Source organism: Sceloporus undulatus, chromosome 8 (assembly GCF_019175285.1).
Source record: "Sceloporus undulatus isolate JIND9_A2432 ecotype Alabama chromosome 8, SceUnd_v1.1, whole genome shotgun sequence".
NCBI classification, from domain to species: Eukaryota; Metazoa; Chordata; class Lepidosauria; order Squamata; family Phrynosomatidae; genus Sceloporus; species Sceloporus undulatus.
In genome coordinates, this window is record NC_056529.1 from 28,326,704 (window position 1) to 28,354,040 (window position 27,337).

The following is a 27,337-nucleotide window of genomic DNA, read 5'->3' on the forward strand; positions in this document are numbered from 1 at the left end:
GATTCTGGGAGCTGTGGTCCAAAAAGGAATTTTTCCAAGCCCTGGTTGAATGTGGATTCGCCGTATTTTGCTAGATGAACACATGTATAGTACAAGAGCATTAAATGTGAATAGATCGGGGTGCATTTAGATTAATTTCTAAGTACTTTATCTATTCAGCTTGTCCTAATAGGTCACTTTTGGGTATGTGCAGATTGAAACAGGTTTAATGGCAGCATCCTCAAGGGATTCGATGAGCAGTAATTCTATGTAAAAAATATTATGGATTTTGGATCTTCCGCATTGCCAAGGATCTGTGTTTCTGGAACAAGGAAGAGGCAAACAAAGGCCTTGAGATCCATTGCACCAAAGCAATAATAGACAATGCGTGTGACATTTACCAGTTTATTCATTTATTTTTCATCCTGTGCCTGTAACAGCGACTTTGGCCTATCGGCCTCTGCGGCTTATCGCTCCATGCTGAGAAAACCTTTCTAGAGGCTGGTTTTTGCAGACTGCTGCGTTGTTAAAGGCACAGGAGCAGACCCAGATAGTTTCCCTCTCCATCAGTTGGCAACCTTAGGACACGCAAGACTAGGATCTAATTTTAGACAGGGTTCTTTTTTCCCCTTCCTCTCTTCTCTTTGCAAGCTGTCACGAACATCTGATGTCCTTCAACTCTCACCACTCTTTGCTCCTGGGCAAATCTAGCCAATGTGAATCCATCTCCCCCATACTTTTTTGTTTCTTTCTTTTTCCAATAACGGATAGTAGCTGGGGTGAGGAGAAGGCAATCGATATTTGCTTGCAATATGTGCCACGCGAGCTGCGTTTATTGCTTATGATCCGCTCGGTGGTTTGGTCACACGCTTTCCTCCAGATGGATGGGCGTGTGACACCCACTAAGGCTGGGGAAGATGAAGAAGAACAGAGTGTTACTCGGAAGTTGCACAGAGGAGATGAAATAGGGAGCAGGAAGGAGGTGGTGGGGAGAAACGACAGAGCTCCACAGTATGGCTTTTGGCGCATTTTAAAAAGTGAACACTTCACATCTCTTTCATTCTCTTTCGCTCTCTCCCCTAAGGCACATCCCCACTGGAGCCTGGTAAATTAAGATACGCAGGGGGAAATAATATTATTCAGTTATATTTTCTTGGCATCTCTTCTTTCTGTCTTTTGATCAGAATATCCAACTGCAATCAAGGATGCGCTGGAGAAAGGAGCGTGCGAGAGCAAAGTTTGGAAAAGTTGCCTGTTGGGGACACTTCCCAGACCCCAAACCAGGGCCTATGCTGGCGGGGGGGAGGGGGGGGAGTCTGGAAATCTCTCCAAGTAACTACTTACTATCCAACATTTCATATATGAAAATTGCTAGCTGTGTCTGGTCAGTTAGAGATCCTGCATTGGAGGCATGGATACAATATCATAGCTTTGCACCATCTCTTGATCTGACCCCTAAAATCCACCTTAAAAGCCAGTCAGCATGATCCTCCTCCTCACCAGTTACTACAATAGTAGCTGTCATACTCTTTCAGCGACACGTTTACCAACACCACACTCTATCATTCAGGATGGCCAACTGGCTTTTAAGGTGGGTTTCAGGGGCATCTGTAGTTGTGGCATTGGTGCCATGATTGCAAGTGTGGCCATGAAGAATTACCAGATCATAAATCTATCTTATGGCATCAGAACGGCTCCATTTGACACAGTAGAACTTACCTCCAAGCAAACACGGCTTCAGTTGCTATGCCATTCCCCTTGTTTCTGAAGTAATCGCATTTTATTTTATTTTTACAGGGGTATTTTTGGTAAACAGTCTTCCAAATGGGAAGTTAGACAAAAAATTTTAAAAACAAGCTCACCTTTCCCTGTCGCCCAAATGAAAAAAAGAAAAGACTCCTATAGGTTGTAGGACTCAAGTGTTGATCTAGTGCAACAGAATCACCTGTCTTGGCAGTATATCTATATTTATATTGTTATATATAAGATAATTTGTTCAGTTCTTCTTATAGAAAAGAAACACGCCATTGGTTTTGCTTTCCTGATACTTCTCTCCCTTTTGAGCCATTATAGCGCCTTGCTTTTTTCTTTTATTAAAAAATTACCCTCATTATCATGAAAGAAAAGGGGAGACTGGATTTTTGACCCCCACTTGCATGCCATAGTATTCCTGCCCAAAGTGGGCTTTGCTTTGCTTCGAGAGTATGGTGCCGCCATATTGAAATCTGCCTTCCGGTACATTCTAGAAATACCTTTATTAGCACTGGATGTTCACAAGACTTTGAGGTTTGGCAATGGGTTCTCAGCCCGTTGCCTTTCAGTGGTTATTGCAATGACATTTCTTTTCTTTTAAAAAAATAACGAAACAAAACACACCCTACAAACCACACTAATTTCTCAGGCATTCCTATGGCACTTGCATTGTTCTGCATAATTCGGGTTGGATTTGTTTGTTTGTCTGATTTAGTGCAGGGAAGAGACCAGAGAGGGGAAAAATGCCCTTGAGGTCAGTTCGAGGGTCCTGGGTCATATTTCTGATTCTCTTCTGTAAGACCTCTGATCCAGAGCAACAGTAGCCTGAAGCCGATCGAATTCAGGTTGGTTGTCTGAACCCGGATCGTCCAAAGCTCTGCTGTCATCATCTTCCTCTTCCTCCTCCTCATCGCGGCTTATGAAGGCAAGCTCATTCTCGTAACAGAAGGAATTGGTGCCTGGGAGGAGGAACTTGTTTTCCAGCAAGTCCTTGGCACTGCAACAGGGAGTTGATGGGACTTCGTAGGTCTTGTGGAAGTGGGAATAGTCCACTTTGTATTGACATTTCTCCTCAAACAAGACCGGCTCGAAGCGGTGGCCCCAGAGGATCTCGCTGGACAAGTAGGAGCTCCGCGCTTGCGTCGTCATGGCGGTGGCTTCCACCATTCCTTCCAGGATGACCACAATCTCAAAATCATCCGTTTCCAAATCCTGCCGGCTGATCCCAAAGAGCGGGCTGTCTTCGTTGATCTCGTGGAGGATCGTGAGCGGGGAGACCAAGAAAATACGGTCCAGGCCTTTGTCAAAGCCAACGTCGATGTCTATTTGGTCGAGCGGGATGTACTCTCCCTCTTCGGTGATGCGGGACTTAATGAGCTGAGCTCTGACATGAGCTTCCACGATGTGGCTCTTGCGCAGGTTACCCACTCGCCACATCAGGCAAAGTTTGCCGTCCCTCATGGCTATGACGGCATGGTGGCTGAAAAGTAAGGTTTCAGCCCTCTTCTTGGGCCTAGCCATTTTTGCCATGATTGCCCCAATCATGAAAGAGTCAATTATACACCCCACAATGGACTGGAGGACCACCATGAAGACAGCAAGTGGGCACTCTTCTGTCACGCAACGGAATCCGTAACCAATTGTCGTCTGAGTCTCAATAGAGAACAGGAAAGCAGCCACAAAGCCATTCACTTGAAGGAGGCAAGGTGTGAATGTTTCATCCTTAGTTGGCTTCTCTATGTCACCATGGACAATGGCTATTACCCAAAATATAAGACCAAACAACAACCAGGACACCAGAAAGGCAAGTGAGAAGAGCAGCAACATATATCTCCAGCGGATGTCCACACAAGTGGTGAACATGTCCGCAATATACCTCTGGGGTTTATCATCCATGTTGGTGAACTCCACGTTGCACTGGCCATTCTTCTTAACAAACCGGTTCCGGCATTTCCTCCTTGTGTGGATCTTACCGTTGCCAAAGCCATTGACTCCAGGCATGGTGGTCAAAGTCAACCCGTCTTCCTCAGAGGATACTATGCTGTATGGATTGACTCGGACTGTACTCATCCCTGAGGCAAGAAGCAGTGTGGGGTTGGAAGGTCCCTGGATTCCTTTAGGATCTCACCTTTCCCTTCCTCCAAATAGTACTGCTGGGAGAAAATGATCTTCAGATTCTGAAGCAATGCAGCCAGATAGAATCCAATGAGAATCTCTGTAAGAAGAAAACACAGATACAAGGATTATCTCTCCAAAAAGGGAAAGGAGGAAGTGGAGAAAAGGGAATAGGTTCCAGGAACTATATTTGGAGAGAAAAGGAAAACCAAATACTGTGATGGATATATCATATATCAAATAAGGAAAGTTTCACGTGCATTTTCAGGAAAAGAACCGAATACATACTGGGTACAGCATTATACACATATACACACAGCTGTTGCACCTGAGAAAGGACACGGAGTCTGTAAAAGCTTATGCAACAACTTCTTTTGCACAATTTCAAAGGTGCTACAAGATTCCTTTGCATACTGATTCTTTTGCATACAGTTATTGAGGACATCAAATGGTAATGGCATGAATGCGTGCAGACCAGGCTATGGCAGGGAGAGGAAATGGAAAAGTTTGTGACACGGCGAGGTCCGTAAGTCCACCAGATGAGCATTAGGCACCTTTTGGAAGCCACAGGGCTCAGTGATGTGCATCGGAGCTGGACGATCTGGGCATGTTTGTTGTTCTGTATCTCTCTGCTAGACTAGTCAATAGAGTCGATGCCTGTAATCACTGCCAGGGCCCCAGGGAAGAAATGTAACCAAAACATCCTTGCGGTCACATTGAAGGGCTATGTGTTGGCTGGCGCTGCAAAAGCAGCACATTACAGCAAGGCAAAGCCACATCAGTGTCAAACTGCATTAATTAATGTAACACACATACACATATATTTCTTTTAGTCAATGACCAGTTAAATTGTAAGAGCTGTTCACCATTAGTCTGCACAAGAAGGTGAATGGAGCCTCCTTCTTTGGAGGTCTTCAAACAGAGGTTGAATGGGCATCTCTTAGGCATACTTTAGTTGTGTATTCCTGCATGGCAAGGAGTGGACTAGCTGTCCCTTGGGGTCCTTTAAAACTCATGATTTTATCAAACACACCTGGAAGATCCTTTAAGCCTCTGCAGGATTTTCTTAACTCTCTTTGCCGCCGCCGCAGCAGGCATTTCTCCATCCAGAGATTTGGCCAGGAAAAAGGGAGAGCACAGGAGAGCTTTAATTGAATTTCTAGCTTAGCCCAAGAAGACCCTGTAATCTCTTTATATACAACCTCTTGTCAATTTCCTTCTGTCCTTCTGCTGTCTCCGGTGATAGAGCTTAAATGGGAAGTGTTTCTGGATTCCCTCCACAATAGCGGCTGCTGGTGGAGTAGGTTTCAGTATGAACTTTAAAAGACCTATCCACGGTTCTGAATCCTAGGTCCAAAACACACTGCTAGGGGATCCTGGGAATTGTACTTTATTGTGGCACCAGAGCTCTTTGACAGAGAAGGCTAAATGTCACACACAACTGCAGTTCCTAGAATTCCCTAGCATTGAGCCAGGGCAGCTAAAGTGGTCTCAAAGTGGATTATTTTTGAAGTGTGTTTTGCCATGTTGGTTGGCTTGTAGTCTGAATTTTAAAGGACTAACTCAAGATGCAGAATATATTTTGGGTGGAGGATTCTGCCCCTTGGGTAGAGCCTTTAAACATTCAAAAAAGCCAAAACATGGAATAGATTGTGGAGGTGAAGGCTTTCAAGGCTGGCATCCATATTTTTTGGTGGGTTTTTTGGGGCTACGTGGCCATGTTCTAGAAGAGTTTATTCCTGACGTTTCACCAGCATCTGTGGCTGGCATATTCAGAGAACTTTCTAGGTGTGATTTTTCTTCTAGGTGTGGTTTTAGTCCACAATGCTGGAAGAAATTTAGGGGCAAGAAAATTTCACTGGAGGACATACTTTGTATCAGGGGGAATCAATGCCCCTCTTCCTCCTCTTGTCCTGCTTCTGACCTGTACCTAGATCTGGAATTTATTCCTGTCTGAGCGGAGGAGACTATTTTTCTTTATTTAAACCAAGCCAAAACACTTGCTAAAGAGAAGAAGGAAGAAGCAATAGCAGTCATAATGGCAGACAGAGGGAGGGAGGAATAGGGGGGAATTTAATGAGCTCCAACCAAGTGGAGAGTCTTTATCTGATGAGTTTATGACTTAAAGGGGAAGGACTTACGTAACTTGGGGTGGTTGTCATTTCCCCCCTGGAGGGATCATCAGGCTACCGGGTCCATTAATCCTTCCTAATTCACTGCCCTTGGGGACCTTCCACGGGAAGCACCAGGCAACAGAAATTGCAATCAGCTTCAAGGATGGCTTTGGCTTGGGGACTAGAGAGGCACTGGGTTGGCATCAGGGCACAGGTGGGTGGCTGGGTGGGTGGGCAGGAACCTACCTGCCCTTTTGGTAAATGGCTGGTGTTGGCTCTGAGAGAGGAAACCCATGCGAGGAGGTAAAGAAAGAAAGATCGATTTCAAGATTTACATTTACAGTCAGCCCTCTATATCCACGGATTGTTTTATCCACAGATTCAAGCACCCATGACTTGAAAATATTATACACACACACACACACACACACACACACACACACACACACATTCCAAAAGGCTTGATTTTGCCATTTTATATAAGGGTCACCATTTTACTATCCGTTGTATTTAATGAGACTTGAGCATCCACCGATTTTGGTATCCACAGAGAACACTGGAACCAAACGTCAGCAGATACCAAGGGCCCACTGTACAAGCATTGTTAACTATCATGCAAGGACGGAGCTCCGAGGTGTTCCCTTTTGGACTACAACTCCCCCACCTTACCAGCCATCCCAGAGCCCCATGCACCTCCCAGAGTCCTAGTCCAACACTCAAACCACTACACCACACTGGCTCTCTTTTTTTGTAGAGCTGTCTCTACCTGAACCGTTGGTCGGATTGGGCAGGACAAAATGGTATGGCATAGTGGGCTATGGCTCTGGAAACCAGGGTTTGATTCCCAGTTTGGCCATGAAACCCGGTGGGTGACCTTGGGCAAGTCATACTCTCTCAGCCTCAGGGAAAGGCAATGACAAATTTCCTCTGAATAAATCTTGCAAAGAAAACCCCATGATAGGTTCGCCTTAGGGTCGCCATAAATTGGAAACCACTTGAAGGCATACAACAACAACAAAATAGGAACTTCCTCTCTCTCTCTCTCTGACTACAGTCATTCATTCCCCTTTGTGCTTGGAGGACAGAATAATCTTATCACACAAATGCACACTACTAGCAATCATGCTTTCCTCCTTCTGAATAAAGTCCCGCTCAATTTTATTCTGAGCACAGAGTCATTTGCAATTCTTCAGCGGGTTTAGGAAAGAACGATTATTGTGAAGGTACAGGGTTATGAATGGCTAGCGGGAGAGGGTTTGGACTTTTAAACCTTACATATCGTGCAGGCAGGCAGAAGGCTATAGAGATGGGACCCATGGCTTCATCATATCAATAACTCCTAGCTGCTGTCGATTCTTTGCTAAAAATGCTGACTGTTCCTAAGCACTGTCGTTACGTAATTCTGTTTTAAGCCTCCTGCGTCACGCACAACACACGCACAACATTAAAGCATGTGACCATATCCCTATCAATGTTCCCCTAGCCATTGGGCGTCTCCGGAGGCTAATAACTTTGAAACAGGGATAAACAAGAGTACATTCGGTGAGGTCTCCTTCTCTACACAAGCTCCTATCACTAGATCAGAAACTAACTCAAGAGATAAGGGAATGAGGAAAAACTAGGAAACCATTGCTGGTGACTCCAGTTTGCTTGCAAAAGTATCCCATCAATCAAACGTATTAATCTTCTCATTCAGACAGACTCTCTCTCTCTCTCTCTCTCTCTCTCTCTCTCTCTCTCTTTCCTATCCTTTCCAGTTCTGGACATTTCTAGTTCTGGACAGTCTTGAAGGTGACATCAATATCATAAATTTGAGTTTGTTTGACTGCAATGGTTTATCTAATTTCCAATTAGTTGCCAACAAGCCTCATGATTCAGGTTCTTCAAGCAACAAATTTCGCAAATGAAATCTTTGGAATTCAGAGTTTGGGCTGTGAATTTTGCAGTGTGACCAAACCGAAGCATCATACCCCAAAAGCATGCATTAAATCTTATTATTTATTGCATAGCAGCATTGTATCACAGAGTTAGAAGGGATACCTGAGGGCTATCCAGTCTGAACCCTTTTCAGTGCCAGAATCCACTGCTCGGTACCCCTGAGAGATAGACATCCAACCTCTCCAAAGTAGACAAATTCATCCCCTTCCAATGTGTATATTCCACTGTTGAAAACCTTTCCCCATATTTATCTCAAGCCATTTACCTAAAGCAAAATAGGTTCCCAGAGCAGCTTTGCTAAGATTAGTAAGAAGACTTGATTCCTCTCCCTGTTTTCCCCAGGTGTACAATCCAAAAGACAGAACACAAAAGGTAAGAAGAAGAGGGAAAGGGGGAGCCCAGATCCAAGTTCTTATTTCTTATAATTATCAGCTGGAAACAGCCCAAGCAGAGGAAGGGTCAAAAGTCACCAGTGTCTCGGAAAAGCAGATGAAATAACTGTTTTCTTTTCTTCTTCACTGCAATCTGGAACTCTAGTTAGTGACCCACTGCCAGACCCAGTTCCCATTGAATCGCAGGGAGGTGAAGGTGACAGTAAGATCATGGTCTCCTCTTCAATCACACAAACATGGACTAAGACATGCTGATGTTCTAAGTTATATCAGGTATATGTATCAGAATATATATATCAGATATATATATATATATATATATATATATATATATATATATATATATTAGAAAAGGCATTAAAAATGTGAACTATTCGGTTACATAAAACTGGAAATTTAGCAAATCTGTTGACATTTCATGGCCCCTTACAAACAATCTGAGGCCCTAAAATATAGCATAGTTTGCTTATGTGTGACTCGGGCACCACTCAAGCCAAGGTTGTTGTTGCGTGTCTTTGAGTCATTTCTGATGTATGGTGACTCTATTATGGGGTTTTCTTGGCAAGATTTGTTCAGAGGGGATTTGGCCTTTGTCTTCCTCAGAATGTGACTTGCCTAAGGCAAGTGGGTTTGTCATTGCTATCCTCTGAGACTGAGAGCGTGACACTTGCCCAGGGTCACCCAGTGGACTTCCATGCATGAGCAGGATTTGAACCCCTATCTCCACTCTGTTGTTTTTACTGCAATGCAATGCAGAATATTCCAACTTAGTTGTTGTCAACATGTATTGTGGGAAGGGGGAGAATAGTAGTGGAAAGGCAGGATATAAACATTTTTTAAATGAAATAAATGGGGGAGATAAGCCTTACACAAAAGGCAATGAATCTAGAAAAGAGTGTTAACACAACACATTGCTGGTTTAGAGAGAAAGAATACCAACGGAAATGTTGCAACCTCTTGGCCTTTCCAGTGGCTGATGGAGTTTGTTTGTGTGAATAAGGACAAGCAACAACGAAATCTGGCATTGCATCAGATGTGCTGCCTTTTATTAAGATGGCTGCTGTCAGCAGGTAGCTTCAGACCTGCCGCTTCCAATTTAAAATTACTCTCTGCTCGATTGCAAATGTAATTTGCAGTCCGCACAACTGGCAAGAAGCCCATTCTCACCACGGGAACTTAGAGAAAGCTTGGCCCAGGGAAATTGCTTCACTGGATGTGCGGAGTACAATGCATTGCTGCATACCCTCCGACATTTCACAAATGAACATTTGGAAAAGCATGCCCAAGCCACATTAATATGTGGTCAAGATGGCAGAGGTTATTAATGAAGAATTCAAATCTGGAGAGTCTGCAGCAGTTTGCTTTTACCTGAGTTTACTGGGAGGGACAAGACTTCGCTGCTCCTTTTCTCGCTGTCCCTGGTGTTCAACTGAATGTATACTACTTTTGCACTTTGAACTCAGTTTGTAGCAATTGAAGTAAACTTAGGGGAGAATCTGCTCTGATGTTTAATTGGAGTTTTAAAAAGCTATCCAAGGCACTGAACTTCGGATAGCGCTCTTAAAGTTCAAGAGACAGTGTGATGCTTTGGGTGTTGGACTAGGACACTGGAGACCAAGGTTCAAATCCCTACTTGGCTATGGGAACCTACTGGGCAAGTCACACCCTCTCAGCCTCTGAACAAATTCTGCCAAGAAAGCCCTGTGATAGGATCACTATAGCGTCACCATAAGTCAGAAATGACTTGAAGGCACACAGCAGCAACTTAAATTTCAAGCTTAAAGCATAGAGCTAATTCACTGCTCCACTGTTGTATCAGTTCATGCCTTTCTCTCTCTTTCTACCACCCTTTTTTCTCTCACTCTTTTTGATACCACTCTGTTCATCTTTCTGTCAGTCTCTCCCTTTCCCTGATCCTTTGTGTCTATTTGGCTACTAGGGGAGGGACGGATCCTTCTTGCAATGGCTTAACAACTGATAGCTTTCAGAGGCCAGAAGCTACAGTTACAGGTTGGCCATCCTTGACTCAGATTTCAACCACGCTTTGGAAAGCCCAAACATCAGAGAGTTCCTACTTTCAAGAAACATAACTAGGAGTAGCCACACTGACCATATAGCAAAGTACAATGACATCCAAAATCCACCAAACAGTGATACCTTTATTTGGCCAACCAAAATATCACAAGCTTTCAAAGCTCCGCTGGCTTCTTCATCCAGTAAAAGTGTTAAAAATCACATAGGAGGAAAAGTACCTTTTTGGTATTGCTAATGGGATTTAAATTTTATTTCCTGGACTTTAAAAATGCTTTGTCTCCTAGTACCATATGACCAAAAGGAGAAGTGACCTTCCTGCATTGATATCCCTCCATACAATCTCAACTCAGAACAACACCAGCAACATTTTGGCAAAATGCACCATGACTAACGTCATCAATTTTCCCCCTCTTGTATGAATTTTAATATCTTTGCCTGATGAAACCAGTGGAGCTTTGAAAGCTTGCATCCTGTATTTTGTGCATTTTGGTTGGCCCAACAAAGGTATCACTATTTGGTGGATTTTGGATTTTATTGTACTTTGTCCAGCATGAGGCTTTCGTGGCTGAGCTCCCAGGGCTGCACAGCATCTCCAAAGAAATATACTTTAAATACTGAGAGATGCAAATGATTCCAGCTGAGCAGTGGCTAATAGCTACAAAAGGGAAGTGTGAAGGGGAAAAACCATCCCTCTTACTTCATTAAAAGGCACCCTGAGAGGAGAGGTAGATTAGCTGATCATACTCAAGTAGCCAAGGAGAGAAAGAAAGAGTCATCACTCATGATGCTCAAGATGAGGGCATTCCAGGCAACGATTTTTGCTGCAAGTGCTCATAACAATACTTTTATTGTCAATTATGGCTGGACCTTGCAGCTAAGGGGCATTTCATCTGTGATATAAGCCTGCTTGAGCTCGGTCTCGTGAAATAGCCCACAGTGCCATGCTCTCACTTCCCAGAACCATGGTATAAAGCGGGAAGAGATTGTGTGGCTGCCTACATATTACTGAAAGAGAGGGAATGCATTGCCAAAAGGAGGACAAAAGATAACACCAAGGATCTATCCACACTATCCAGTTATAGTATTTTGATCCCACTCTAGCTTCCATGGGCTCTATTCTATGGACTCCTGGGATTTGTAGTTTGGTGAGGTACTTAGAATTCGCTGACAGAGAGCTCTAGTGGTTTAATTCAGGGGAGCGTAGTAGGACAATCTGCACACTCCATCAACAGATCCCAGGATTTTGTACGATGGAGCCATGGCAGTTAAAATGCTATCCAATTGCTGGAATTGCACAGTATGGATACTCGTTGTTACATATCTTAATTTATCATGTATCCATGCAACTATAGAAACAATCACTGTAATTTTAACAGAAAAGCAATACATCGCTCACCAGACAGTGAACTCGTGCGTCAGCTTAATCTGCTGTTCAGTTTGCAAGTGTCCTCACTCTTGCTATGGAAAGAACTCAAGAACTACTGTATATACTCATGTATATGTCTAGAAATTTAGGTTACAAAATTGACCCCAAAAAACTTGGTCGACTTATTCACGGGTCAATGTAAGTACTGTATTTTAACACATATATACATATGGCGAAAGGCAAGAGTTTAATCTGCCCTGGAAGCACTAACCCCCTTTTAGTCTCTCATTCATCCAGTCTTTGGTATGAGCACAAATAGTTATGTCTGCTGGAATTTTGTAAGTTCTTTGGCATTATTTTCCTTTGCTTCATCCACTTTAGGTCCCCTTCATTGTTATCTTCCCTCCTCCTCTGGCTCTTTCTTCACTGCAGACCCTTTGCTGTTATTTGGGAACAAAGCCTGGAGCAGCTAGACCTGGCCCTGCCTGGGCTTTGGCAGCTGAGAGGATGCCATCCGTTGCTTTGGAGACAGGAGGTCCCTTCTGCCGCCTGATGGCTCCCTTCTGCCAGGACCACGTCAACCTTTCAACTCCAGCTCCTCTGAGCTCTTGGCCACAAATATCCCGAGCATCTTGTTACCTCATTAGCAGAAAGGTTAAAGCAGAAAGCAAGGCTCCCTGCAGTGCTGATGTGAGGGAGGCTCTTGCAGGCCCTGGAGCTGAGCAACCTTGCATGGAGGTTTGGGGACAGCTTACACGCACAGCCATACGGGCAGCAGAACTCGGGGTATTCTCTCCCTCCCACCATCATCTCTCCTCCTTTCGGTGACATGAAAAATGTTTGGCTACAAAAGGTACAGCTGTGTACCTTGGCTGAAGGGAGGCTCACTTTAAACTGGGACGGCAGCTGCATCTGCACAGCAGAAATAATGCAGTTTGGCTACCATGGCTCCATCCTATGGAGTGCTGAGATTTGTCATTTCTGTCAGAGAGTTCTGGTGCCACAACAAATGACAAATCTCAGGATTCCATAGCATTCAGCCGTGGCAGTTAAAATGGTGTTAAACTGCATTATTTCTGCAGTGCAGATGCAGCTGCAATAGGACTTCCATTTGGGGTTTGATTAACTAAAGCCCTGGCACAGAACCAAGGTATTTCTTACTTGGTTTTTTGGGTGCATCATACATCCTTGAACTTGAGAGCTGACCTCTAGCCTCACACACCTACCTTCACACACCTTCCAACATTTCACCACGACACTTGTGGCTAAGCAACCTCAGAGTAAAGATAAGATTGAAAAAGTTACTATTGAGATAGAACAGACAAGGCAGGAATGGCTGCAGCAGTTTGCTTTAGCCTGAGCCTTCTGGAAAGCAAATGGTTTTGCTCCCTCTCTATCCTATTGCTCCTTTTGCACTTTGAACTCAGTTCGCAGTAGCTGAAGTAAGATGAGGGCAAAGGGAGAAAGGAGAAGGAGGGAGAAACTGGGATGTTTTAAAAGCTGCTGAGCATACTGTATAGGACAGCAGACAAGTTTAACTGCAACTGTCCCTGACAAACCAGGGCTGTTGGAGGGTATGCCATGGTGGGTTGCAGGGTTATGACATGTTGCAGTGTTATAACATATAAGAAGTTGCCCATCCTGGAAATGGAGAGCTGACATCTAGCCACACGTAGCCGCCTTAATTGCCTGCGTCTTTCCTCTTCGTTCTCAAAATGAAAAATATTCCTGGGGGCCTTTGGCTTTGTTTCTTCCTAAGAGAAAAGGCTTTGGCCTGTTCTGTTTGTTTTTTAAATGGAGCAAGCAGGTTTCATCTGTGGTGCGCTCTAACGTCGGAACAAAGGGTGACACTTAGTATCCTGCAGAGAAGATGCCGGACCATTGGCCCATTCTCAGTGATGCCTCTTCCAAGTGACTGGGTGCGGGAGTGCCATTAGTGTTTGGCAGAAACCCCACAGAGCCTCTCTTTGTGACATCAAGCAATCCCTTTCCTTTGCATCAAAGCAATACCGAATGCCACTTTCCTCTAGCAGATACTGCCTTTAGCAAGATGACTAGTTTCGTACTAACAAAACTGGGACGTGTGTGGCTAAGCAACCTCAGAGTGTGGCCAAGATGGCAAAAGTTCTTAATCAGGAAGAACACACAAGCTATTAGAGGTTGAAGCAGTTTGCTTTTGCCTGAGTCCATTGGGAAGCCAAGACTGTGCCTGCCACCTCTCCTCTCCATCACTGAGTTAACTGAGTGAAAACTACTATTACAGTTTGAATTTGGTTTGCAGCATCCTAGAATCAGGCTTAAAATGTCCCCCTGCTTTGACACACCCTATGCAAGACTTTTTTTTTCCCTTTTTTGCTTTAAGCTACAAGAGTTTTCAAATGCTATTTATAAGTGGCAGACAGGAGGCAGAAAAGACATGCATTTTTTAAAAAGCAAAGTTGTTTTGATAAAAAGAAGAGAGGACACCCTGCTCTCAGTGATATTTGGGCAAGCACCCAAAAGATGAACAGAAGACGGAGTCTATACAGGAAGATGGAAAATCCTCCTTAGTGACAGTAGGAAGTACTCTGCCTTAATCATTAGAACAAGTGTTTTGAATGCAAAAGTCCCAGGTTCTGTCCCCAGAATCTCCAGGAATAGATAGAAAAGACATTTGAAGATGAAGTAACTTGCTACTTACTTATGACTGATAGAGATCTAGAACTCTTTCACGCTGTGCTTTATAGTGCTATGAGTCCACCTTTATTGCTTTAATATGGAATCCTGGGATTTGCAGTTGAGGGAAATTCACAGCCAGGGAGATGTATGACTGTGCTGGAAACCAAGACAGATGGACCTGGATGGAGGGGAGGTGATGATGTGCCCACACGTCATTTCAGGCTTGCTGCAAACCATTGCAAAACTGGGGAGAATGCTTACATAAAATGGTTTCAGAGACCTCCTTCTGCAAGCCAGTATGATGTACAATACTTTGGACTGGCAGTAGTTTGCAGCTGGGCATTATGAAGTGTAACATTCCAACAGGATCCCAGTTTATGTTTGCAAAAAACTAAAGATCACAGATCACTTTTGCATCCTCTGTGTGTATTCCACAAAATGATCTGGCTGGCCATTGTTGGAGACAGAATAATTGGTATCTTGTATGTTGCCTCCAGATCCTAAGACTATAGCAAGAATCTCAGATGACAATTGATGGATTGGACAGACAGGAGGTCCAAGAACATAAGAGACTGTATTAATATCCTTGAGATGTTTTGGACTTCAACTCCCAGAAGCATCAACTAGCTTGGCTAATGACCAGGGATTGTGGGAGCTGCAGTCCATAACAGTGCTATTCCAAAGTGCTGATCCATGGACTGGTGTTGGCCCACAAGCCATCAGGTGCCAATCCCTGAAGAGTTTTCTGGAAAGAATAATTGTAGCCAATGGGTACAAATATAGTACTGGCCGCTGGCACACCACATCAGATAGTTTTAAAAAGACTGGTCAAAACATCTGGAGAGCCAAAGACTAAGACCCATTGCTTGGTAACAAAAGCATTAGGTGTGATTCTGTATCACATGAGGTCAAGGAACGCTACAGCAATGGAAAGAGGTGTCAACAGGACCTTGGACAGCAAACTACAGGAAATGCTGGCTGAATAAAACCTATGAAATTTATGGGGCTACAAGACTACATGTGACTTGAACACGCATGCATTCATAAGAATTGTTGAGAAGTAGTGGTAACTGGTCATTGGTTTATGAATCCTCTTTGGGCTGATGCTGAACTACTTGATTCTCAGGGGGGAAAAGGTCTTTCCCATCCTCCATGACCACCTTGTTTTAACTGAAGATACCAAGGATTGAACCAAAGACCTTTCACATGTGAGGTATGCGCTTTGTGAATGAGCCACAGCCAGCATAGTCATCTCTGCTAGCATGACCTATGAACATTGTGTAACACTTTTGAGTGAAGCCAATATTGAAAAGCAGGGCTTAGCTAGGAAGGCACAACTCTTCTACTGTACGCCTACAAACAGCAGGAGCTGGCAAGGAGAAGGCGAAGGCAGGATCCCAGCTCAATCTGTTGGCGACAGTTTGGCCCACAGTTCATGGAGCTGGAAATAGCGCCGATGCCTCTCTGTGCGCTTATGTGTGTGTATGAAGCTCTTCCTTGTTCTCCAAGAGCTCTTCCTTCCTGTCACATTAAAAAATGGACAGGCTTCAGCACATCTTCATCTTGTTCTCTCCACTGTCTCGTGACTTTATCACGCGGGCAAAAAAGATGATTTAATATGCTCCCATCAAAATCTCGCAATAATGCGATGCTTTTCACGTTGACATCGACATCATTGGTTATGATCCCATAAATAAAGCAGCAAAAGTGTGCCACTTTTTATCCACAAGATTTTCCCATGAATAAAAAGCAGCATGGTTTTGTGGCTTTATTCACAGGATAATGGCGCAATAATGGCGACATGGTGCAACATCGTGTGAAAAGTATCCCATTAGTGCGAGATTTTGACAGGAGCTTAGCGCTATTATCCAGTCTCTTTTGCCCATGTGATAAAATCCTATGTGTCAATTCAATCTTGCAAGGGAGAGCCCATGTTACGGTCCTGCCTGGCCTCTACCACTTCATCCTATAGATCAGGTGAATCTTATGCACATTATCCTATGCACACAGAGCTCCCTAGGCATGGAAAGCTAGCATTTTAGAAGCGAAGGGGATAAACTCAGCCTTAGCCTCTGCTAAAATTTTAAAGACAAGGGATGAGACTGCCTAAAAAGGTAAGTGCAAACCCTCCTCTGAAGAAACAGGCCAAGAAGACCCCATGATAGGGTTGCCACAAGTTGGAAGCGGCTTTGAAGGCACATAACAACAAGCAACGATAGCAAGAATTAGACAAAGTCTTGGCTTTCCCCCAGAAATGCCCTTACTGAGCATGCATGAACATCAGAACAGAGAGAAAGCGCAAAAGCAGATAAGCCTACTTCACCTGCAACTCCAGCGTGTTGAAAAAATGCATAGATTTGGCCATGGAAATGGAAAATGGAAATTATAAGGAAAGCAGAGGCTGGTGAAAGAAAGAAAAAGTCAACTCTGGATGCACATTGGAAGAAGCCATCAAGTGATCAATGGAAGGTTTAAAATATTTTTCTTCACTTATGCAAGGCTTCCCTGACCTGGTTGTTTCATTTCACATGTTCACATTGTTTGGATAAAAAGTGTGCTGAAGAATGTTGAACCGTGCTTCTTTTTTTTTGTGCTATAGGAACCTATCCTTATTCTTTTTGTTACTTTTGACTCTGGTACTATATTTTCCATTAAAGAATACCCAGGGACACATCTACTTTGTTAACGTACGCCTGTAGATTGCAAATTGCAAATAGTCCTCAACAAATGGCACAGTTTTCATGGATTTTCTCACAGCAGGGATAAAACTGGTGAAATGAATCATTCTTGTTGACTAGAGTGAAATGTACTAGGATTTACATCTGTACTTAACTGCTTAGGGCTCCAACATACACAATCTTCCCTTTGTCCGTATTAAAATCCATCATCTGGGATGATACATCGAAGGCCTGCACTGTATAATTTGATCAACAACAATAAAGACAACAGTCGTGACACAACAGCTTGTCACACAGCAAGCGGTGTCAGTAGAATGAAAGACTTGTGGAACAGATCCCAGTGAAACAAGAAAGCTGCTAAGAGTCAAAAGCCCCAGGAGATGCTCAGCCTGAGTCAGAGATGTACCTTCTCTGACTTTAGAAAGGCATTGGCATAATAAAGCATGGCTCTGTGCAAAAATCCCTGCCGCATAGAAAGCTAGATCTTGAGTGAAAGGCTATATAGCACAGGCAGCCATGAACAGGAGGAACTGAAAATTGAAATTCACTTGGTAAAAGGGCTGGATGTAGCTATCCAAGTTGCTGGAACCTATAGTAGGGGATATGATTCAATACATTAAATACTTTGTTAATGCTCGAGCTAAAGCCTATAGTGGATCCATCACTCCACCAACCTGGAAGCTGCCAGGCTCCAGTTAGGGGCACTTACAGGCAGTTTACCTATATACTGATAGTATATTAACAAAAATCCATCAGCGATACCTTTATTGGCCAACCAAAATGCACAATATACTTGTTGCAAGCTTTCGAAGCTCCATGGGCATCTTCATCAGGCGTGTATATGTACATAGTTTGTTGTGGCACCAGAGCTCTCTGACAGAGAAGACTAAATAGCTCACAAAACAACAACAAAAACCCCAGAAATCCATAACATTGAGCCGCGACTGTTAAAACAGTGTCAGCCTGCATTATTTCTGCAGTGCGGATGCAGCCTCTGTGAATTCTTTGACACAACCTCCTAGATCCCTTGCCTTCCTGTAACCAAATGTAAAGGTATGTGGATGAAAAAGAGTCTTCCTAGCAAAACTTTCCTTACCCCTTACTCCGTCAACTCCCAGAATCCCAGTTTAAACTGTGGATGGAGATGTCCTGGATCTCAGTGGAATTACCTTGTTTTGCCAATGGAATTTAAATTTTATCTCCTGGATTTTGAAATGCTTTGTCTCCTGGTGCCACGTGGCCAGAAGGAGAAGTGGCCTGCTGCAGAGATATTTCTCCATACCATCTCAACTCAGAACAACACCAGCAGCATCTTGACAAAATGACAGGTTGCCATAAGTCAGAAATGACTTGAAGGCACCCAACAACTCAGGAGGGAGGAGAAGAGAAGAAGAGAAGAAGGTGGGAGATCTTCCCTTTCCCAGGAGGCTCAGGCAAAAGTGAACTCCTGCAACTTCTCCTCAGTTTGTTTGCTTTTCCTCACTAATAACGTTTGCTATTTTGATGTGGCTCGGCCATGCATGGTTTCCATGGTTGGAGGGTATGGTGTCCTTGTCCTCCTTCTTGACTTTCCCATACAGGGTCTGTTATTCACTCTAACTTATCACCCTGCTTTGGGATGGATCAAGTAGCAGATGCCAGCTTGGCTGGTGAAGGGGAGGGGAAGCCAGACTGTGGGGCCCACACACTGCAGCGCACTTAATGTCACCGTTAAATGCAACCTCCTTTTCCCTGTCTAGCAGGAAGCATTTGCAGGGAAAGGGGAATATGGCAAAGTCTGAAGGGCAGGAGAAATTCCCACAAACCTATCTTTGCCTGGGGGTCTATTGAGCAGCCCTGAAGCTTGCAAAACCTTGGAGCGGCAATCTTTCGAAAGGGCACTGTGTCCTGCCCAGAGGTCTTGAGTTACTGCCTCCTTTTTCTCAAGGCCGGTGTATGTGATGATGGGTGGAGACGGCCTCAGAGAAAGCGCCATATGCTCCGGCCCCTTGCTAGCTGGCATTTCTTCAAGCAACACTTGGCATGGAGGAAATTAGACTTATTTTTTGAAAAAATATATGAGCTGGAAGGTTATCTATCTCATGCTATGGCCTTATATTTTGAGTGCATAGTCAGAACCTTTTCTTTAAAAGTTTTATTTCTTCTATGCCAAGTAGTGCCTTACAGTTATCTCAATTTCTACCTTTCACAAGATCTATTGATATAGTGAAACGATATTTCCGTTTACCTAAATTCCAAAATCCTCTTATACAGTACAGTATATACTTTTAAAAATGGCTATCCCCCCCACAAAGCATAGTCTAATTAGTTTTCATAATTCCCTTTAGCTTTCATGTGCTTTCATATTGCCATCTCTAAATAACTGAAAGGATTTCCCATTGAATATGGAGCAAACTTGTTTTCTGCTGCCCCAGAGACTAGGCTGTTTCAAATGGTAAGAAAACAGATTCCACCTAAACACTGGGGGAAATACATCTCAAGTCTAAATGCTATAAGAGAGTGGAATGAACTGTCTTGGAAAGTAGTAGACTCTCCTTCTTTGGAGACGTTGGATAATCATCTTTTGTGAGTGCTTTAGATGTATTTTCCTGCATGTGCGGCATTGGACTAGATGCTCCTTGTGGTCCCTTCATGATTCAGTTGGATTTCTGAAGATGGACATGCCCCTTTTCTAAAGACACCATCATATGATGACTTCTGTTGTTGTTGGCATGTGTCTTCAAGTTGTTTCCGATTTATGGTGACCCCAAGATGACTGTATCATGGGGTTTTCTTGGCTAGTTTCTTCAAAGAGGGTTTCCTGTTGCCATCCTCTGAGGCTGAGAGAGTGTGACTTGCCTTAGGTCACCCCAAGCTGTACAATTCCAAGCCTGCCTTTATTTGATGAGAACAAGGGTGGTTTAGGAGTCTAAGGGTTGGACTAGGATTCCCAGAGACCATGGAAACCCACTGACTGTCACACTCTCTCAGCCTCAGTGGAAGTCAATGGTGTACCTCCTCTGAGAGCTGGCATGGTGTAGTGGTTTGAGTGTTGGCCTACAACTCTGGAGATCAGGGTTTGATTCCCTGTTTGGTAATGAAACCCACTGGGCAAGCCACATGCTCTCAGCCTCACAGGATGGCAATGGCAAAGCTCCTCTGAAAATTTTTGCCAATAAAACCCTATGCTAGGTTTGCCTTAGGGTTGCAATAAGTCAAAAAAGACCTGGAGGCACACAGCAACAACAAGGTATACAAGTCAGCATATATGGTAGAAATCTGGGTCCTTTTTAAAGCCCTCTTCTTGCTAGTGATGCATATGATGTTGGTGCATAGTTTGTGCCCTCAACCAGGATGTTGCTGTCTGTCTCTCTTTAAAATACAGTTATAAGCTAGTCTTCGGTTGGGTCCTAGCCAGGAGGTCATTCCAGGAGAATCTAAAGTTGGATCCCTGGTCATTCACTTCGAGTCCCTGCACTCTAAATTTTCAAGGAACTGCAAAAGCTCACTTGAACCTTCCTGATCCTTTTCTGTATTCTCATCTATATGCTTTCCTCCATGAGAAGTTGTACTGTTAAGCAGGGTGAGGCAACCGCCTCAGGCGGCAGATGCAGAAGAACAACATTGCCAGCTTCCCAACCAATCCTCCTAAATCTCTTGGCCATTCACTTGGGGGATGTCCTCTGTGCCATCTTGTCATTTTGTCTTAGGCATCACAACATCATGGGTCAGCCCTGCTTTTCTCTTGTTTACTTGTGGCATTGCAAGTTTCCCATCCCTGGAAAAAGCTCCCACACCTCCTGAGACTCCTTCCAAAAGCTGAAACCATATATATGGAGGCGAGAAGCAGAGCTGGCAACAAAATGTTGCAGTGTATATATACTACACTTTCATTGCAGGCAGTCCGGCAGCTGTGTCTATTTTCCAATCTCCCAGACAGAATAGTTGTTCCACCTTTGGATTGGTAGGAAATCAGAGTTTAAATCCTTGCTTGCCCCAAAGCATAAAGAGTGACCTCTTTGGCAGGTCACTCCCAGGTTAACCTACCTCTGCAGCGAGATTAAAATATCATGCTGAGCGCCTTCATAACATGGGCAGAGCTCATCCCAAGCAAATGATTCAGAGCATGTTAAGGGCAACGGGCTTCTCGACCGACGGATGTTGACTCATTGCAAGCAGGTTTCATCCTGGGCAACAGCTACATCTTTTTTTCCAAGTAAATGATGGCCGGGTGGGTGGGTTAATCCATTGTGTGCGTGTTTGCGTGTTGCGTGTGTGAGTTTCTCCAGATTTGCAAGCTAAGATTTCAGCGCCGTCAGAAAATATAGGGAACGCACCCCATTGCAAAAGAGAAAAAGCATCTTCTCAAAGTAAGAAATGTTATGGAGGATGCAAGAGAATATACATCCACATTCTTTTATAGTTTATAGTTTTTACTATAGATGGATGTTTTCTCTGTTTTTAACTTTTGTACGACTTTTTAATCAGTTTTATAGAGTTTTCTAGTGGTGTTTTAAAACTGGTCTTAAACTTTTTGTAAATGTATTGTATGTGTCGTTTCGGAAGCCAGTTTGGGTCCCGACCTGGGAGAAAGGCGGCACATAAAGTAAGTAAATAAATACAATTATATGTATTTATGTATACATGCAAATTCGGCCAGAATTATTTCAGATTTAAATAAGTATACAAGGCATTTCAATACAGTAGGAGAGTCTGCGATGAGGGGACCTATGGGTAACCTGGCCATACTGAGTCAGGGATTCTAGGAGTTGTAGTCTAAAAAGTAACTTTGCCTATTGTCTGTCCAGGTGTCACAGGCAACTTCAAGACAACTGGGATGTTACAGTTGGGTTGATTCAACCGAGGAAGCCACTAGTACCCTGAATCTGCAAGACCTGACCTGTTGATGAATGGAGCTCATGGGAGCCTATGGCTACATCTACATTGCAGAATTAATGCAGTTTGAAACCACTTCAACTGCCATGGAATTCTAGGATTTGAAGTTTTCTTTTCTTTTAGCCTTCTCTGTCAGAGAGGTCTAGTGCCACAACAATACCCAGATTCTATAGGATGGAGCCATGGCAGTTAAAGCGGTGTCAAACTGTATTAATTCCGCAGTGTGGCAACAGCTTCTGATTCCTAGGTCCACAAGTCGAATCCCAACTCAATGAGAAACAATAATTATAAATATAAAATACATAGGAATATGGTGTGTGTGTGTGTGTGTGTGTGTGTGTGTGTTTAATTTTATCACCATCAAACCATACACAAGGAGCTCTCTTACATTTGCTGCTCTCAGCAAGAACGATTCCTAAGGTAAGAGAAATGAGTCACTTGGGCATATGTTTAATGCTTTGTGCCCTTGCATGAGTTAGGTGCATGTTATGTGTGCATCATTTTACTTTGAGGCAGGGATCACCCCTTTTCCTGGACAATATGAAAAGCTAGACAGGCAGGTTTACAAAATTAAAAGAGGGAGAAAGAACTAAGAAATGGCTTTCAGCTTCACCTGTTCTACCTTTGATCTGTTTTTGTTTTAACGTTGGTTTTAGGTTTTACTGTATACTGTAACGTTGGTTTTAGGTTTTATACTGCAGCTCAGACATGCCATTCAGGGGCTCTTCCACATCTCTATGCTCACCATACTGTTACCTTAAAATGAAACATGGATTAAAAATTCCTCTTGTAAATCACGTGTGAATGGCAAAAAAGAATAAATAGTGCCATTCTGCACCTAAACAGAGAATACTGATGCATGTTTAATGTAGCATACTGTATTAATTCATTGGTGCTTCCACCCAGGTACAATTCACAGGTATAGCCATGCTAGTCTGTGGAATCAGTCTATAGAGAAATCTTGTCGCACCTTTGAGACTAACTGAAAGAAAGAAGTTGGCAGCATGAACTTTCCTAGGCTTCTGTCAACTTCCTCAGATGCATTTGGATGCATTCCACACAATTCACTTGATCATTAGGACTCACTAGAATACTGTAGAATCCCATTCTTTCCCAGTTCAAGCTCTTATTGCATTATTTACTGCTCAATGCAGATTGCAAAGCAAGCCCATCAGATGTCTTTCTAAGAATCCAGAGCAAAAATAGATTCTCAGCTCACGCCGTTTACAAAGCAGGTGGCCGGATACTGGAATAAGGATGAGTTTTAAAACACACTCAACAACCTTACAACTTTCCCTGCGATCACACCCTTTTGCTGTGCTTAATAGCCCCCCAAGTTGACGCTCTAGGTGTTACTCCATCTTGTATGTTGTCTCCGTCTTCAGATTCTTACTTCTAAAGATAACCAACTATTCTGGCCCACCTCACAACGCAAGGGAGTGAGATATTAAAGGTGGCACTTTTCCTTCCAAATATACGACTCTCGGAGGAGGGTTGGGGGAAGCAATTTGCATTTGCAGTTCTTGCACAGGGCTGTTACTATTCCTGTAGTTCAATGTCTTTTTCAGTGTGCGGTTTTGCTTTTGTGGGGATGTGTAAGTGCTGAGCTTTACAGTGCAGCTCAATAGATATACACTGTGAGCTTGTCTCACCTTCAGAATGACTAGGGACTGGGTAAGCAAGGGGGAAGAACCTTTTAGGCTCGCCTTTTGTTGTTTAGGCCCAACACATAAATTCAGTGAGTCTACTCTGGCCAGGACTAAAATTGGTTTTAGGCCTTGGAGTAGTTACAAGCATCCACAACCATCATACCCTCCTACTGTCTCAATCTGGTTGGGCCAGTTCCAATTCATCCTCTGTTGTCCCACTTTTTCGACTGTTTCCCAAACGTCTCAATTTCTCTTTCTTCCTCCTACTTTCCTCCCTTTGTTCTCATCTTACATCAGTTGCTGCAAACTGAGTCCAAGTAATTTGCACTCAATAAACTCAGTGGGAGGAAAGGAAGGAATGGAATCGTGCTCTTCCCTGTTGTCTTGGGCAAAAGCAAACTGCTGTTGCATCTCCCAGTTTGTGTGTTGTTACCCATTAGTAACTTTTGCCAACTTGACCACACTCCCATTCTACCTTGGCCACATGTGTCCCTATTTTCTTCTGTGAAATGTTGGAAGGTATTAAACACACATATACACCCAGGCACTTGAGATATATATGAATGCAGGTAGCTTTTAAGGTCTATTTATGGTTTCAAACACAGCACAGTCGGCCCTTCATATCCACAGATTCTGCATATTTTTAAAAAATCTAACAAAGTACAGTAAACCCTGATTTTGCCATTTTACTATCCCACTGTATATAATGGGACTTGAGCATCCACAAATTTTGGTATCCACAGAGTGCCCTGAAACCAAACCTAAGCAGATATCAAGGGCCACTGTATAGGGACTTAATAGAACCATTCACAAGGCTGATTTCTTTTATTGTGGATGAAAGACTTGTGCACTGGATGAACTTCTATGCCAGAATCCTATTATTAGTTCAAACTGGAGTAGGTTAATTGAATAACTGGGATTTATGTTGGTCCACCATTCAACCATTGATTCTGGGTGACTCTAGTAGGACTAACCACTAAGATCCAGCATATACTTACTATTAGTTCTGTCATTAAGGTCTCTGATGCTTTTTGACAGAGTAGGGGTCAGCAGCTGTCAGCACCTGAGTCAAACTGCCCCTCATTTATGTGCCCCAGAAGCAAAAGTGGAGAATGGACAAGTGGATGCTGTAGCAATGGCATCCCATGGCAGATCCTGATGGGGTCAAAATTTGGTTACCAGCCTCTTCTGTCTAGCCAAATATGATTTTCAGCAAAACTAGCTGCTGTGCTGGGTTCAAGTGTGTTTTTTGTATTGCACTTCCTAGAATCCCCTAACCAACCTGTCCAGGGGCCATGCTAACTGGTGGACTCAGGAGTTATAGACCCAAATAACTTTTCCTAGCCATTGTCCATGCTGTCTGGGGATTCTGACAGTTGTAATCCAAATGGTAATTTTTGCAAGCTCTCTTAATGATTTAAAGCAGATGGGTTTGCCTCGGAACGTGCTTTAAGGGTGTGTGTTTTTACTACGTGTGTTTTTCCTCTGGTTAAATGGATCAGAACCATAGCTTGAAATGACACTTGAAATGAATACAGTATAATGACAAGGTGTAATCGCCTATAATGGACCAGTGGTAGGATGATGCTCTAGATCCCAGAGCATCATCCTACTTTGTGTGTGTGTGTGCACATGCACACGCAAGTGTGCCTTCAAGTTGCCTGTCAACTTATGGTGACCATAGTGGGATTTCATAGGGTTTTCTTAGGCAAGGAATACTTGCCAGTTCCTTCCTCTGAAATATAGACACCTGTCTTCCTTGATGGTCCCTCATCCAAGTACTAACTAGGGATGACTCTGCTTAGATTGCAAGATCAGATGGGATTGGGTGTCTTCTGGGTCTTTAGGCTTCATTATCCTACTACTGCTCAATTTTTCACATCTTCAGAATGTGATTACATTTCTTTTTCTTAATATTCCAAATTCTTAAAACTGATCCTTCTGTCCTTCCACCACCTTTTGCCTTTCTGCAACTCTCTTCACATGCGCAAAGTCGTTTGAATAAGTTAAGCAAGTGGGTGGACTGTGAATAAAGTGGAACAGCATAACCACTGCATAGGTTTACTCAAAAGAACGTTTTCAACAGGGCTTACTTCTTTCACGGCAAGTATGCTTAGGATCGCAGCCTTAATGCTCTTGTGAATGTGCCAGAGGTGCCCAAAAGCTCTGGAAATGTCTCAAAACCAATATAAACATGACAAGATCATGATCAGTGACATTATAAGATGACTGAAAAACGAGTATATGGGAATTCGGAGGGAAACCACCCAAACTTTTAAGAAATCAGTCCTAACATGAAGGTTATAAATTATGTAGGCAGCAGAATCTTATTTTAGATTGTGAAGCTGCACAGTGTTTTTGGGCTTCATTTTTTGGAACAGTTATTTTTGGTGTCTGTATTTAATCATAACGGTAATCATAATCAATCATAATATGGATAATAGAATCTGGGAAATTGACTATGAGGCCTGGTGAACTTTCATACCTAAGTAAAAGACTTTTCTATGTCCTTTTTGCTCTGAGTTTTCATGTTTTCCCTCACTAGAACTGTCTGGTTTAGTTTCTTCCTAATTCTGAAACTGTCTTTCACATATTTTGTCACTAAACTTGGCACTTGGGTTACAGGTACAAGAAGGAGCAAAATGTCCTCCAGACACAGATAAGTTTCACTGTCATCTGTCGCAGTCCTGAGCACAGGATCTTGTTTTGACGGTTTACGAAACAGATCAAGGGACTGGCTGGGTGGGTGTGTTTCCAGCCTTTTCATTATTTTAAAAATTAAGTAAATGTGGGACTCCGCAGCAGAACACCTTTGAGATTTGCTCCAGCGCCTGCAATCCAGCCTTTTCTTTTTGCCCCCAGTAAAAAGCCTTTGACTTAATGGCTGCAGGATGTGGCATCCCTGAATCACTGTAAGTATGAGATGGCTCTTTTTACCTTCTTCTTTAGTTCAGTTCGGCACATCTGTCTATAAGGGCCACAGCAGCTATGACAGTGCCATCCTAATATCACCGGCATCCCTTTCCAGCAACATACAGCTTTTTGCATCACTTACCTCCTCTCACTGCCTCGATCCCACCAAATCCTTGGTTTTCCTTGTAACTCCCAAGCAAAGGGTGGTCCTTTCTTTCACTTCTTGTAAGACTTGGGTTGAGTTGCCCCTTGGGTGGACAATCCACTGCTCCATCATGACAACAGTGACAATGTTAAACAAAAAATTAGAAACAAGCAGGAAGAAAAAGGAGAAAAAAATATCCCAGCCTTGTCTTATTCCTTCCTTGGAGGAGAAAAATATATATATATTTAAGATGTATATAAATAAATATGGTTTCTATACTGGAAAGGAAACCGAATGCCCGAGCATATCCAGATGGGAAGGGAATGAATGTCCAACTCTTCTTCTCTTTTACCCCATAGGACTCAAGTGGGGTTGGGAAGATGTCTGAGGACCCATCCTCCTTCTTACCTACTTCCACTCCAAAGGTACCATAAGGAAAAATAAAAGTCTTCTCGCTTTGGATTCCACTTTAATCCTGGCTGGGAAATCTCAGCCGGCTTGTGCCCGTAGGAAGGTGCCAGCCGGGTCCTTGCAGTTGGAGTTTTGGTCACTTTCTTGGTGTCTATCTCTCTCCTCCTCCTGTGTGTGCTATTGCTGGCTTCGGCTATTTGATCCAGAGAGAAGTGATGCTGCTGCAGTTGAGTGCAGTTCAGGAGCGCTTCTGTCAAGGGAGAATATAACACAGGCAACCAGTGTGAGAAGCTCTCGCACAACACTGCACTCCCTCCT

At 43.4% G+C, this 27,337-nt stretch overlaps 1 protein-coding gene and 1 long non-coding RNA gene across 2 annotated transcripts in view; one reads left to right on the top strand and one right to left on the bottom strand.

Annotated features, from left to right (window-relative positions):
- LOC121914169 overlaps positions 1-27,337 on the top strand; it is a 73,422-nt gene that overhangs the window by 25,011 nt on the left and 21,074 nt on the right. The gene's annotated exons all lie outside the window — the stretch shown is intronic.
- On the bottom strand, positions 607-27,250 carry LOC121914165 (ATP-sensitive inward rectifier potassium channel 12). Its single transcript, XM_042437329.1, has 2 exons — positions 26,606-27,250; positions 607-3,946 (listed from the first exon to the last, which is right to left on the bottom strand). The coding sequence occupies exon 2, from the start codon at positions 3,799-3,801 to the stop codon at positions 2,506-2,508; it is 1,296 nt and encodes a 431-aa protein (XP_042293263.1). The 5' UTR covers positions 3,802-3,946; positions 26,606-27,250; the 3' UTR covers positions 607-2,505.

What these genes read in the sequence shown, in the direction of transcription:
- LOC121914165 (XM_042437329.1), bottom strand. Translation starts at nt 3,801, where the DNA reads ATGAGTACAGTCCGAGTCAATCCATACAGCATAGTATCCTCTGAGGAA.